At 37.3% G+C, this 15,882-nt stretch overlaps 1 protein-coding gene across 1 annotated transcript; it reads left to right on the plus strand.

Moving 5' to 3' along the window:
* The first annotated feature begins 1,687 nt into the window (after nt 1-1,687).
* On the plus strand, nt 1,688-13,524 carry LSM8 (LSM8 homolog, U6 small nuclear RNA associated). The gene is made up of 4 exons (XM_025379624.1): nt 1,688-1,904; nt 3,307-3,347; nt 5,866-5,993; nt 9,826-13,524. Exons 1-4 carry the CDS (start codon nt 1,874-1,876, stop codon nt 9,914-9,916), a joined length of 291 nt encoding a protein of 96 aa, XP_025235409.1. The 5' UTR covers nt 1,688-1,873; the 3' UTR covers nt 9,917-13,524.
* The last annotated feature ends 2,358 nt before the right edge of the window (nt 13,525-15,882 follow it).

The raw sequence follows: 15,882 nt of genomic DNA on the forward strand, positions 1-15,882 counted from the left end.
TCTCCGCTCACCGCAACCTTCGCCTCCCAGGTTCTAGTGGTTCTCCTTCCTCAGCCTCCCTAGTAGCTGCGACTACAGGCACCCGCCACCACGCCGGCTAATTTTTGTATTTTAGTAGAGACGGGGTTTCACCATGTTGGCCAGGATGGTGTTGATCTCTTGACCAAGTGATCCGCCCGTCTCGGCCTCCCAAAGTGCTAGGATTACAGGTATCAGTCACTGTACCCGGCTTTATTTTTATAACATCACACAGAGGTTAGTTTTTATGTTTTTGTTTTTGAGATGGAGTTTCGCTCTTGTCGCCCAGGCTGGAGTGCAATGGCGTGATCTCAGTTCACTGTAACCACCGCCTCCCGGGTTCAAGCGATTCTCCTGCCTCAGCTTCCAGAGTAGCTGGGATTACAGGCACACACCAACACTCCCAGCAACTTTTTTTGTTTTAAACAAAACTCCTAACACCTCGTTAATCATTAATTAGTCTTTGGGTTTTGATTCAACTCCTAACATTTGCAAATCACACAATTATCTTTGTTATTTCATTTGTGGAAGACACTTTCATTTGTTACCCTGCGAATATGAGACATTCACAATCTAATTCCTGACTACATTTGATTTCAAACAGATCGGAATAACTTCCAGAATATAAAATATTAACTATTTGGGAGTCATCTTGTAGGTATCTTGTGGGTATGCTCTAATTAAGAAATGCTTCCTCTTCCCAGGAAAACTGCTGACATTGCAAGAGTTATTCCAAAGCCACAATTCTTAAGAAAATACATGTTTAACCTAAATCATAAAGATATTTTGTAAAAAAGGGAAATCGCTCCTGCTGATGTTTTGTGTATAAATCTCTTTCTAAATTCAAGCTCTCTCAAGTTAGGGCACCACAGTAAATAAAGTGGGAACAGTATCACATTGGGAAATATCTGAAACGATACCTATGGCACTATAAGGAAACTGAGGCCCAGAAGAATTGAAGTGATCTGTGCAATGACACCAATATGTTAGCAGAGCCAAGATTAGAGCCAAGTTTGCTGCCTTCCTGCATCAGTCCTTTCTTGGTGCTGCAGGAGCCTTTTACTTATTAATTTCACCCTGGAGAATTCCGGTAGACCATCCCGGCGTGGTAGAAGCGTGAACATTCGTTTTCTAAGGGATGGTCACACACCTTTGTCTATTTGCATTTAGTTTCTTTAAAAAGTAAAAACACCTCCATTTTGGACCACTTTTAGAGACAAAAGCAGAACATACGAACGTGCATTTCATTGTTGAGTTCTTAAGACGCTTACACCGTGTGGTTATAACGTGCGCAACTTTGTCCCAGCCAACTGGACTTATTTTTAGTGTTATTTTCGGCTCCTGCTGCAGAAAACTAGGGATTCACCTACCCGCACCTGCATTTCACACAACAGCGCTCGTCTACTCTCTTCCTTCACTCCTAATAAAAAACGCCTTATCCCGTTTCTTCCTGCCTGCTCTACCTCAACATTTTCACTTATTATCTTCCACCACACTGGCTTTTACTCGGATTGGAAACCCACTCTCCCCCAACTTCTGTCTCGTACCCCACCTTCAAGAAGCGTCCTCCTTTTTTCCGCCTCTCGTTCGCTTTTGTCTTACACGGCTTCCGGAACACGGCCCAGAATTACAGCGAAAACACACTGCGCACGCGCACTCTCTGGTCAGCGCTGTGCTGCTTCTGTTTGGTTGGCTAGTTCGTCCCAATTTCCGAGTCAAAGGGCTGCGGCGCAGCAACTCTCACGATATTTGCTGCGGCCCGCAGACGCGAACCGCTGCCGGGTTCTGGCGCGCCCTTTCAGTTCTGCTTGTGGCCGGCACCACTGCGTTATCCGGAACTGCCGGTGTGAGCAGCATGACGTCCGCCTTGGAGAACTACATCAACCGTATCCTCAAGCTGGCCGCCGCGGGCGTGAGCCGGGGCTGCGGAGAGGCCGCCGCTCGGGGATCGGTGGGAGGTTGGGAGGCCCGGCCGCGGCGGGATCCTGGGGGCGGGCGAGGAGATGAGGACCCCGGAATGACCCAGAGTTCGGCGACGGCGCCTAGAGCCTGCCAGCTGCTGCGGGCCCAGGGGTCCTTTCCATTTTGTCTGCAAAAGCCAAATAAAAACCCAGTGTGATTTTTCCGAACTTTTCTGTCTTAAAAAAAATTACGCTCTTGATTCTTCCTTACTATTTCCCTAGGGCATAAGTGTTCAAGTTTGTAAATAAGATGAACAGTCGTCCTGGCTGCGACAACAGTTTTGCGAATCTGTGTACTTGTTTTATTCACATAATATGCTCATTAGTTCGAGGATAGCAGAAAGTTTAACGATGGTTCACAGACTGTTTCTGTCCCTTTACCACTTGAAGTCCCTACCTGGTGGTGGAATGAAAAAAATGCTTGCTGTTGTAATGGATTATAGTGAGGAGCAAGTAACAACCCCACGGGAAGTCTTAAAATAGACTTTACAAGTGTTACTGTTTTAAAGTCTCAGAACAAAAACACTATGTTAAGTTCAGGTACAAACTGGGTGACAAAAATTAAATACCGAATGCTTTTAATGTTACAGGCATTGTTAGTACCTTGTGACACTGATTATATAGCTTATTTACTTTTGAATTACAGAAGCCTGCCCCGGAAGACAGTTTTTTAACATGCTTGAAAATCGTCCAACATCGATTAATTTAGTACTCATCCAGTTTTCGTTTTAGATATAAACAGGCCCAAGAAACGAAATATCCTGTCCGAAATAATAGATTGGCAGCATTCCTAGTAGAAAAGTGTCAAAAATCCAGGATATTTTGAGATAAGATACACCGATCACATACAGAAAGAGGTTTTCTTTTTCTACTTTTTCCTTTTTTTAGTCATGTAATTATCACAAAACTAAAACAAGCTTTTAAAAAAATTTTTTTCTTTCTTTTTTTGAGTCGAGGGTCTCACTCTGTTGCCCAGGCTGGAGTGCAGTGGCTTGATCATGGCTCAATGCAACCTTGAACTCCTGAGCTCAAGCTATCCTCCTGCCTCTGCCTCTATCTCCTGAGTAGCTGGGACTATAGGTCACCAGGCCAGGGTAGTAGAGATGGGGGGTTCTCACTGTGTTTCCCAAGCTAGTCTCACCTCAAGTGATCCTCCTGCCTTGGCGTCCCAAAATCTTTCAACGTTTTTATGTAGTGAACTTAGTGTCTGTGTTGAACACTTTTACCTAATTGTCATATTTGTTCTAATAATTTAAATCATTACCTTGCCAGAGTCTGTTTTCAATTTGCATTCCCTAAGAAACACTTTCCTTTATTCAGTTATCAGGAACTGTTGCCGTTATTACATCTGATGGGAGAATGATTGTGGTAAGTCTTCGGAATTTTCATTCTCTGCTTTCCTGTAGGTTTATTGGTTGCAAGTTTTATGTGAAACCTCTGATCTCTAATGCCTAGACAGCACATTACACCTGTAGTGCAGTTTTATTATAATTCAGCTCTTTATCACTTTGCTGTCAATCCACGTTTTCCTCACTCATAAACGTGGCGTGTTACCTACAAGGCTTCTAGGAGCTAGAGTTATAGATTCTGCCCTCAGAGAGCTCCTAGTCTGCAGACCTTCATTAAACTTACTTTTCTTCTTCCATTTTTATTTCCTTCCTCATTCGGCACCACATGAATCAGAATTTTTTGAAATTTTGCATATGCTTAGTAACTTTTTAATGATTTAGATACTATTAATATCTACATATCAACATTTAAGGCTTGTATACAATCTTAACATTCTTTGTTTTTAGGTTGTGTGACATGTCTTCTGTAGGACACATTATGATGATTGACTCTCTCTATATACACATATTTACGTAAAATTGGCTTGTTCCTTGAAGTTGTTTCTCCCTTGCTAATTTATGTCATATAACAAAGATAAAACGTTCCTGTGGTGATACTTGTATTTGGAATTTGATCTGAGGAATTCATCTCAAGATTTTTGGGTAGTTGATTATTTCTTCACTTATAATTCATACTCCGAATGCTTTCAAAAGAATTTTAAGGCTACTAAACTTTATTTTCTAACCTTACCTAGTTTCTTTAAATAATTTGATCCCTTATTTTTCCATTCTGCAGTTTTGCTTTCGTTTGTTCTTAGTGACTATTGTTAGTCAAAGTTCTAGCTTTGCCATTTACTAAATTTATATCGTGTGCCAGGTGCATATGTGTTACATTAATTAATGTACATACAACTTTGTGAAGAATAAGTACCCCTGTATTCTAGATTAGGAAACAAGTTCAGAGAAGGTGACTCACTTTCTCAGAGTCACAAGGGTAGCAGGTGACAGAACCAAACTGGGATTTAAATTTGGTTTGACATGAAAGCCAAGGCCAGTTGCCTGGCTTCTTTCTTAAGGAAGCAATCATGTTTTCTTAGGCACCTCACATTGTATTTTTTCAAATGTGGACAGTTTGACATATTTTAATCTCAACACTTCAAGAAGCCTATTGCTATTAATAGATGTTTGCATTATTTTTTATTTGGTGAAAACCTTACGTTTAAATTTTCTTATTTTTGTTAACAGGATAGATAATAAACTGGGAAATTATTTTTAATTTTAAAGAAGAAGGAAAGCGATATAAAAAGAGCATCTTAAGTTCTAAAGTTCAATAGTTCTGTATTTCTTTGACACATAATTTATTTGATGGGATAGTTAATGGGTAAAATGAAGCCAATAAGTTATGAATGGGTGTTTATGATAATAACCATTTGCTAACTAGTTCAATAAATACTCCATATTTTCTCTTCCAAGTTATAGATTTCTTTGTATTTAATTCTCATTTTATATATTTTGACTTGCAGAGGATAAAACAGTTTAAGAGCTTGAGAGATTTAACCATCCAAACCAATGTTAGTTGATAATTCTTCAGAAACTTGAATACCATCTGAGTTACTCTGTTATGCTAGACCCATGTCTTCTTTTATTCAATTCTAAGCTTTCAAAAAACTCTCCCTGATTATTTCCTTCAAGTTCTGGTTCTAATTAGTATAGTCACATTTGTATCTACCTTACTGGGAGAGTTCAACAATACATCGATTTGATACACATTAAACAATACATGTGAGACAGATGGAACACCGGTAACTAGTAAGTACTCATTAGCTGTTATATGTAACTACTAAATTTTTAAAATATTTATGGGACTGATTTGAATCTCTGAAAAATGGCAAATTATATTTACTTGTGTATAATAGTATAGAATGTTAACGGTTTAGTGGTCTGACTCAGGAGCTGGCCTTTTGTGGTTCATCTCCTGGCTCTGCCACTTACTACCCATGTGCCCATAAGACACACCACTCTGTGCCTCAGTTTCTTCTTTGAAATGGGGCTAATTATAGTATTAAAGGGTAGAGATGAGTTGAGACAATGTGTATGATGTGTTTAGCACACTGCTTAGTGCTGGTATATAGCATATAGTGATACTATTACATTGCTGTCGTTGGTATGTATGGTTCTTCCTTATTTATGTATATTTGCCCATCAATTTCCCTTAAATCTCCTTTGTTTTAGTTTATACCTTTAGCTGCTGGTCTTCATAAGCTTTTATGCTAGTTACTTTTTGGAGATACTCAAATTAGTACATAGTTGTCGTTTCTAACTGCCGTCAACTCTGCATATGAGTGAGATGTGTGGTGCAGGACCCCCACCCCAGCCAAACAACCAAGAGGTAAATTGTGTACCCTCGAATACTGTTGGTTATAAAAAAGGTATTTTATTTGACATTGTATTGTTCCTTGTATTGGAATACCTGGCAACTAAAATGATTGTGAGGTTGAATTTACACTTTCAGGTAAACCAGAATATTTCTCTTTTTCTCCTGAATATTTTCTTTACAGGGAACACTGAAAGGTTTTGACCAGACCATTAATTTGATTTTGGATGAAAGCCATGAGCGAGTATTCAGCTCTTCACAGGGGGTAGAGCAAGTGGTACTAGGATTATACATTGTAAGAGGTGACAACGTGTAAGTAAAATATATCTGTTAAAATTATAAATGATACTGCCTTACTTTATGGAGAAGAGGTTTTCCCCAAAATACCCTATTGTATTATCCATACATAATTAATAGAATCTTGCATTCATTTCTTTCGTAAATACAGCGTTTCTTATATTTGCATAAAGTAAGGCATAGCTATACATTTTATGTCAACACTTTGTTTCAACCAAAGCTTTCTCTCTACAAATTAAACTTTTACCTGAGATTTTCCCATTTTTCTACTAGTTAAGTAGCCTGGGTAGAGTCCAGAAAGGGCCCTGCCTTATATTAAATACTTCATTAGAGAGGCTTCTTGAAAATGTTCTTAGAAATACCCAGAATTTTAGAGGAACATATTTCTAGAGTCCAAGGCCAAAGTTTGAAAAATGGTTTTGAAATCTCTCATTTGAACAATACTAATTCATGCTCAATAACGTAGATGTATTTGTAAATAAGTACTTACTTGTTATTCATTTTCTTTTAATTTTTTAGTATCATTGACACACTTACGATGTCCCTGTGGCCTCAGTTTACTTGGGACAGACAGATATAAAAGTTTAAGAGTAGGCCGGGCGCAGTGGCTCACGCCTGTAATCCCAGCACTTTGGGAGGCCGAGGCGGGCGGATCACAAGGTCAGGAGATCGAGACCATGGTGAAACCCCGTCTCTACTAAAAATAGAAAAAATTAGCCGGGCGCAGTGGCGGGCGCCTGTAGTCCCAGCTACTCGGGAGGCTGAGGCAGGAGAATGGCGTGAACCCGGGAGGCGGAGCTTGCAGTGAGCCGAGATTGTGCCACTGCACTCCAGCCTGGGCGACAGAGCAAGACTCCGTCTCAAAAAAAAAAAAAAAAAAAAAAAAAAGAGTAATTGGCCAGGCGTGGTGCCTGTAATCTCAGCACTTTGGGAGTCTGAGGCAAGTGGATCAGGTCAGGAGTTCAAGACCAGCCTCGCCAACATGGCAAAACCCTGTCTCTACTAAAAATACAAAAATTAGCCAGGCTTGGTGGCGTGCGCCTGTAGTTCCAGCTTCTCGGGAGGCTGAGGTGGGAGAATCACTTGAACCCAGGAGGTGGAGGTTGCAGTGAGCCGAGATCATGCCACTGCACTCCAGCCTCAGTGACAGATTGAGATACCTGCTCAAAAAAAAAAAAAAAAAAAAAAATGCCGGGCACAGTGGTTCATGCATGTAATCCCAGCACTTTGGGAGGCGGAGGTGGGTGGATCACTTGAGGTCAGGAGTTCAAGACCAGCTTGGCCAACATGGTGAAACCACGTCTTTACTAAAAATGTAAAAAATTAGCCAGGCATGGTGGCGCAAGCCTGTAATCCCAGCTACTTGGGAGGCTGAGTCAAGAGAATTTGCCTGGGAGGTGGAGGTTGCAGTGAGCCAAGATCACAGCCCTGCACTCCAGCCTGGGCAGCAAGAGCAAAACGCCATCTCAAAAAAAAAAAAAAAAAAGAAAAGTGGCTGATGTGGTTCCAGTGCCATGGCTCACGCCTATAATCCCAGCACTTTGAGAGGCCAAGGTGGGTGGATCACCTGAGCCCAGGAGTTCAAGACCAGCCTAGCCAGCATAGTGAAACCCCATCTCTCCTAAAAATACAAAAATTAGCCTGATGTGGTGATGGATGCCTGTAAACCCAGCTACTTGGGAGACTGAGGCAGGAGAATTTCTTGAACCTGGTAGATGGATGTTGGAGTGAGCCGAGGTTGCGCCTTTGCACTCCAGCCTGGGCAAAAAGAGTGAAACTCCATCTTGAAAAAAAAAAAAAGAAAAATGGCTGATGTGACAGAGGAACTGAATTTTAAATTTTATTTAATTGTAATTAATTTTAATAGTTACATGTGGCCAGTGTTAGAATAGTTATAGAGGCTAGAAGAATGCCAAATCAATTTTCTAGTGAGTACTACACTGAATCAAAATATAGTTGGAAAGAAGCAAAAGATGCATTAGCAATTTTAAGCTAAGATACATTAAGCTAGATACATTAACACATTCTAAGGGACTAACTGTCCCCTGGAATAACTTAAAATAAAAAGTGTAGGAATAATTTACTCATTTAAGTTGTTTATGTTAGCATCACCCTTAGATGAATAAATAATTTGATCTGTAATCAAAAATCAAGAGTTTATAAAATATTTTATAGAGATGACTTTTAGATGGAGTTACAAGGTGAGCTATAAGTAATGAGAGAGAGGCAGAGCAGATGGGGCCCAGGTCTCTGAATCAGAACAACACTGTTTATATAGGAGCTGTGCATAATAATTGATTTTAAGGTTTCTCCTACTTAAAACAATTTTTTTTCTTGAGCTTCAGTGAAAAAAATGGTGTGCTAGAGCCAGCTTGTACTGGCTTATGAAAGCAGATTGTTATATTTTAAGGAATTTTACAAGGTAGTTAATGTCTTGTTAGTAGCTTGAAATTGGCTGTGGTAGGAGTGTTTGCACAAGGGATATTAGTAAATGCTGCAAATCAGGCTACCGCTTTTTTTTCCAGAGAGCTGTTTTTTAAACATTTATCAGCATTTCACTGCTTACCATAGGGATTTTAAATGATACTAAATATTTAAGAGTGGAATTGGGGTCTTTAGTTTATTTTGAGAAAACTTAATTTATTCTACCAGAGTTTGATATTTTTCATTTATTAGAGGACTTAAGACTTTATATACTTTAAAGCAAAATTGGGCAAATCGCTTATTACTAGTATTCGTCTTGAGAATTTGGCCAGGCACAGTGACTCACACCTGTAGTCCCAGCACTTGGGAGGCCGAGGCTGGCGAATTACCGGAGGTCAGGAGTTGGAGACCTGCCTAGCCAACATGGTGAAACCCTGTCTCTACTAAAAACACAAAAATTAGGTGGGTGTGGTGGCGGGCGCCTGTAATCCCAGCTGCTCAGGAGACTGAAGCATGAGAATCGCTTGAACCTGGAAAGCGGAGGTTTTGGAGTGAGTCAAGATCGTGCCACTGCACTCCAGCCTGTGCGACCAGCAAAACTCTTATCTCAAAAAAAGAAAAAAAATAAATAAATTTTACTCTCAATAAAACCAAACAAATGTAAACCCAACAAGTACTTTTTAAAAATAATATTTCATAGTCATCTTGTGGTCTGAGTGATAACATTGAATATTTCCAGTTAGAGGGCTATGGGTTGGTTATCAAGCATGGTATAAATGAATTTAAAGTTAGAGATATTATGTTAGTGTTGAACAAGAAAAAATTTTCTGGCTTTAACCTGAGCCAATCACATCAAAAATGATTTGTTAGATACCAAAGTACTTGGTCCTACTATTACTTTTGTATATGAAGAACTGGCTTTGGATTTAACTGAAAACTTAGGAAAACAATCTAATAGCTGTTATCTGTATCATTGATTTAATTCATCAAAGTTACTCAAATAATTGATACTTTTATTTACTAATTAATTTAGGAGTGATTTTGCAATATTTATTTTGAATGCAGTCCTAGAATTGAATTGAAATAATACGATTTGCAAGTTTGAGAGTTTTTTACTGTATCTGTCCCTGTGTGTTTGTTTCCTTTAAAGATTCATGATATAATCACTATGTACAATGTGTCCTTTAATATTGGTTCCTGTAATGTGCCTTCAAATTATTTCTTGAGTTTTGTGATTTAAATATGCAGTTCACTGACTCATGCCAATGTTTGCTTTTTACCTCAATTAGTTCTTTTTACTATGCTTTCTCAGTTTTATGTTTTGGAATAATGGTACTCAGTGCTTTGATTTGATTAATAAGATTTTTGAAACACATGTAAATTTATTTCAGAAATGTGATTGTTTTAACTCTGACTTTTTTAGTGCAGTCATTGGAGAAATTGATGAAGAAACAGATTCTGCGCTTGATTTGGGGAATATTCGAGCAGAGCCTTTAAATTCTGTAGCACACTGAGGAAAAACTACATACTTGGACATCTGTAAATCTTTGTACAGAAACTGATTATTCTGAGGATGATATATGGAATTTTTATGAATGCGTAACTGGATTTTGACTCCTTGTTGATTCATTGTAATGTGTAAATTAAAATATTTCTACATTTTATTGAAAAAACCTTTTTTTTTTTTTTTTTTTTTTTGCCTAAATATAAGTTTGGTAGCTCGGTTTCTTTTTTTTAATTAAATAGTGTGAAAATATAGTGGTCATTTTGAAAACTTTTAGCAAAAAGTAGTACTTTTTGATACTTTAGTATTTATGGAAACTAGTGGAAAAGAGAAATTAGTGTGCTATATAAATCAGGCATTCAAATAACATTAGTAGTACAGGATATGTGTGTTTTCTTTCCCTGATATTTAGGAAAATCACAGGAGGGCAAATCTTTCCTGGAGTTATCTGAATCATCGGCATTTATCCAATTCCACTGGTAGTGTTTTGCTAGTGCTTCTAAAAATTGCTCCCTAGCATTTTGAGGTGTGGGTAGGTAAAAATGTGTTTGCTTGTGAAAAGCAAAAATGCTGACAAGGTTTTAATAGATTGGCCCAAAATTCCAACTTGAATATTAAGAATGACTAGCAATGGTAGAATTGACAGAGATGATTGGTAAAGTCTCTTGATGCCCAATTGATTAGGTATGAAAGTAATATGAACACATTAATGTTGAATTTCACAGACAGTATATTATCTGAAAAAAATTGATTCTGTGTAGTCTTCAATTTTTAATTTTTAAGAATTGGAGAATTTCTAATATTAATGTTTATAAATGTGAGTAAATAAACTCGGAAGTTTGTATTGAAGTAGTGCTAGCTATTATTGTCAGCAATTTTACATTATTCATTATCCATAAACCTGATTTCAGAAGACGTCAACTTAGTTTTTTAAATAATTGATAGAAACAATGCTGTAAGTAGTGTTTAGATATCCAGGCTAGTCCACAAAATTTCTGATCAACTCATGTATAGGCCAAAGTGTGTATCTTTGTGATGAGAAGAAAATAGAAAAATATTTACATCCTTGTACTTGAAACAAATTTAAATAGTTTTTTTGTTTTGTTTTTATGAAAGTGCTTAAAAATAGTCATTGGCAAACTTTTTCTATGAAGATCCAGATGGTAAGTCTTCTAGGCTTTGAAGGCCATATGGTCTCTGTTACAGCTACTCACCTCGGTTATTGTGGCATACAAATGACGATAGATAATACATAAATGAATAGTGGCTGTCTTCCAGTAAAACTTCATCTATAAAAATGGAGGTGGGGGCTGGATTGAGCTTGAAGGCATAGTTGCTGTCCCTTGGTTTAAACAATACAAGTTCAATAAAAAATGAACAATTTGTATAAATTCTGGAATAGATCCTTATAGAGAGTTTAGAGGTGGGTTTCATTCATATTTTAAAACAGTTTAAAGTCCATACTTATTAAACATAATAGCTTTTTGGGGGAGGAAAATATCTTCACTCAAATCAGCCTTGTAAGGGGAGAAGCACTATTCCCTAGAATTATTTGGTTGATGTTAAGGGCTGTCTCTGGGAGGATTCGAGAAGTTAGCTAGTATTGGCTATTCATAAATGTTTGGCTTTTATAGTATAATGTTTTATAATCAATTTATTAATAAAATGATGGAAAGTGGGTAAGGCAAACCGGCAAATTTAGGGACTGAATGAAATAGTATGTGGCATTTTTAATTGGTAAAGTAATTCCAAAAATTAAATAAGAATACACATCATTCAATTGCTAAGAAAAATGCATTCTCATGGTACAAATGAAGTCCAGAGTCAGATCTTTTCTCAAAATCCTTGGCATATCAACAGAAATTACACATAAACAAGTAAATAAAAACCAGTCCTGTCCCTCATGATAATGAGTTTCTAATGTGATGTATTCTTGGCTATCTGAAACACCTTATAAAGCTGTATTTTCCTGATTGATGTTGGAAAAAGCATTCCCAAAATGTGAATTATTGTTTTTATGAATAGTTATGAATGATAATATGCCAGATGATCTATGTAATTCTTTATTCCTGGGTACAAGCACATGGTCAACTTTTTATGCTCATGACTGATTAAAATTGGATTTATTTTTGCATGAGAATTGTAAGGGAGCCACAACCATGAGTAGTAACATAATTAATATACAGTGTCAAGATACATTTAATGAGACATTTATTCTATAACCAGTTTTTATCTATAAAGAGGCTCAAATCAATTTCAACCTGTAATTACCTTTGTGCTTTGTGACTCGGGCACAATCTGAACCCAGCTTGATGAATCAAAGAGATGTTTCTTGGCAAGATATTTTCATTAAAGTTATTTGGAAAGGGCAATTAACTGCAAAAAGGACTTTTTTTTTTGACTGACAAGATACTATCTAAAATAATAGTTTAAAATAACATTGCTTCTAGGTCAAAGCACTTTGGTAACTTGGCCTCACATGCTGACAGTTTTGGCTTAGATATTACAAATCTTGATCCCAGAAGAACAAGAGAGAAAGTTTTACTAATATTTGCTTAAACATCCTGTTTAACATCCTTCCTAATTTTTAAGCTAATAATGTGAGATACAAGTATGATAAAAACAACTTTTGAACGTTATTTAATGCAAATACAGAATAACGATGTCAGCATTTTCCTCAGCCGTGTAACCTAAGATTCATCATGTGAATGAGAAAGTAAAGTCCCTTTATAATGGCATGTGAACCAGACAGTTTAGTAGCCAGGGTTGTAAAGCAACTCTTAACTGACAATATAGTATATTCTGGGCCTTCATCTTCCAAATTAGTAGGTAGCATTTATTGAGTGCATATCATGTGCCAAGCCTGATGCCGAGTGCTTACAATGATCATTTTATATATGGGAAAATTGAGGCTCAGCAGGGTCAAGTGCCTTATAAGAGGTAGCACTAGTAAGTAACTACTCAAATTCAACTAGGTCTTTCAGCTCTTTATACAATACTGCCTGTTATCAGAAAGTATAATCTCAAAATCTGCTATCAAGCATCTATCAGAAGCCTGATGAGAAATATTCAGATGATCTAACACAGTTCCCAAACCTGCATTGTGGGTCATTTTCATTTTAATTACCTAAGGTGCTTTAAAAATTTTCTTGGGCTCTACTCGTTGTGATTCAGCAGCTGTGTAATGGAGGAAAAAGGAATAGTCACTAAACAGCGAAGGAAAGCATGGTGGAATTATTAAAAGACCTAGCACTTATGTGCTAGCATGAGTCTCTAACCCCACAGAATTGAATTCAAACACAGGATCTTATTCAAGATAAGGATAATGACATCTATCTTCTTGGGTTGTAGAAAGTAACATTAGGCTGCATTTTAAACATTTGGTATGATTTTGAGGACCTAACAGTAAACAGCTATTTAATACTATTCCAGGTAGTCAAAGGCCCAATGTATAAAAGTTACAAATACAGGTCTTGTCAGCTTAGCTTTTTAAATGTCTGTCCCACTGACTACCATATCTCTACAAGAGAACAGATGAAGAATACAGGTTGTATGGGAAGTATGTATAAGTTTACACTATTTTAACAAATGTACAATAAAATTTGTTTCTATGTCAGCATATACTCTTGACTCAAGGAGTTTGAAAGTGTAAACTCAAAGGTCTTTCACGTGTAAAGCGGAACCTCTCCATTCTGTACTTGTATAGTCATTACCTCATATAGATTTAATTTTATTAAATTAAATTTTACTTATTTTGGGTTTAAAAAAACTTGGGCTGTGAATCTCAGTTTTAAGTCATGGGCAAATTTGATAAAAATTGCTTTCTGTCTACATGTAATACTGAAAAAAATGACAAGGTAAAGCTATCTCCATTTAGATTGATACCCATTAAATAGCATGGTGCTCCCATTAAACTAGCGACAAATTCATTTAATTGTGAGATATCTAGTACTTATGCTTCATCCTGTTTATAGGGATTATTGATGTGAGATTTGGTCAGATGCTTTGATGTGATCTTCATTCCTCTGTATAGTGAGAAACTATGAGACGTGCTTAGTCTTCGTAAATCGATGCTGCCTCCTAGTGGCCATTGCTTTCTTTTCTGCCTGTCCACAAGCTTCAAAAAATTAGATTTTGGAATTTTGTCAGGGACATTTATTAAGCCATTAATACATGCCAGGCAGTGCGCTCAAAGCTGTGGATAAGCCAGGGAACAATATTCTTCACCTTGTGAAGCTTCTACCTATCTGTATCTATCTCAACCAAATCATCTTGACTCAGATTTACTGTCCAAGGTCATGTGTTATTTCATCAGATTCTTTCAGTGTTCTGGGATATAATTTATGGGTTCTGGATTCATTCAAAACAACTAGAAATAGTCTTGTTTAAATGAATATAATTCAAATCAATTATTTTCCCCATCTTTTTTTTTTCTTTTAAGATTGCTAAGTCTGTAGGTTGCATAATTCTAAGGATAAAGGCGAAATAAGACTTCACCAGGAGAATTTCTTTCATTAGTTAACAGTATCCATCTGCTGCCTACTGGCGTCATTTGTGGAATGAAGGAGCTGACAATTGTTCTGCCAGGTATCTTTCAGACCTCTTGTTGGTTTTGGCATTAAGTTTCTTTTTAAACTCAATTTTTGTATTAGGTTTTGTTATGCCTTTTTATTTCCTTCTTTTTTTTAGTGTTTTTTTTTAAAGTCCTTTAATTTTTATTTATTTATTCATTTTTGAGACAAGTCTTGCTCTGTTGCCAGGCTGGAGTGCAGTGGCGCGATCTTGGCTCACTGCAACCTCTGTCTCTTGGGTTCAAGCGATTCCCCTGCCTTAGCCTCCCAAGTAGCTGGGACTACAGGCGCGCACCACCACACCCGGCTAATTTTTTTTGTATTTTAATAGAGACGGGGTTTCACCATGTTGGCCAGGATGGTCTCGATCTAACCTCATGATCTCTCCGCCTTGGCCTCCCAAAGTGCTGGAATTACAGACATGAGCCACTGTGCCCAGCCAAAGTCCTTTTATTTTACAGAGTATTACTTGTCGGAAGTGGCACAGATCAAGCATTGCTACAACTAGTATCAAATTCCCATCAATGTCCTTTCAACCATATATGATATGCTTTCTTCTCTTTAGGATAATGTTCAACTATACTGTAAATATTTTGCTTTTACGTAGTTCCCCGCCCCCCCCCGGATATACTGGCTTTACAAATGCCATATAATTACTATGGTACCAAATTGTTATTACATTTGAAATATGCTAAAAAGAATCCAGGAGTCAGGGTGGGTGGGAGACATCTCCAGGGGGACACAATACATTGTGTCTTGTATTAAAAATTAGTGTGTGTTGGGGTGGGGAACAGGCAGGAAACTAATGTGTTTCTGTTTGATATATGAAAATATGCACAAGCTATCTTATGTTTCATCTCATATCAAGATGGTTATAATAAATCATACTCTAGAAAACTCATTAACTGATACAAGTTGCCAGAAAATGCTGCACTATGGCTTATTTAACATTTTAAAACAAATGCCCTGAAAGTGATCACAATGATAGTTAAAAGTTAAATTTTTGCATTTTAAAATTTAAAATTTTATTTTAAAAAGTAGCTTTCTCAATCTGACTTGGATAAGCTTTATTGTTGTAATTGTGCTTCTGCCAATTACAGAGACACTTCAATTCACACTAATAGGAGGTATGGTTTTTAAAAGGAAATTGTTAATTAGGGTCTTGAGCTAGTCCAGTGTAGCATGGCAGTGAAAGGTACACACTCTGGAGTCAGATTTAGTTTGTAGAGTTTAGCATATTAATCTTCCCGTGTCTTAGTTGCTATGAAAATGAGTACCTGCCTCCTTGTACTGTCAAGATTAAGATAAGCGTTAGCACTCCCTAGAACATACTAATTTGTCAATATTAATGATAGCTAACAATTATCCTGATATTGAATGAGGGACTCCAAATTATTTACTGTGG

This window comes from Theropithecus gelada, chromosome 3, assembly GCF_003255815.1.
Source record: "Theropithecus gelada isolate Dixy chromosome 3, Tgel_1.0, whole genome shotgun sequence".
NCBI classification, from domain to species: domain Eukaryota; kingdom Metazoa; phylum Chordata; class Mammalia; order Primates; family Cercopithecidae; genus Theropithecus; species Theropithecus gelada.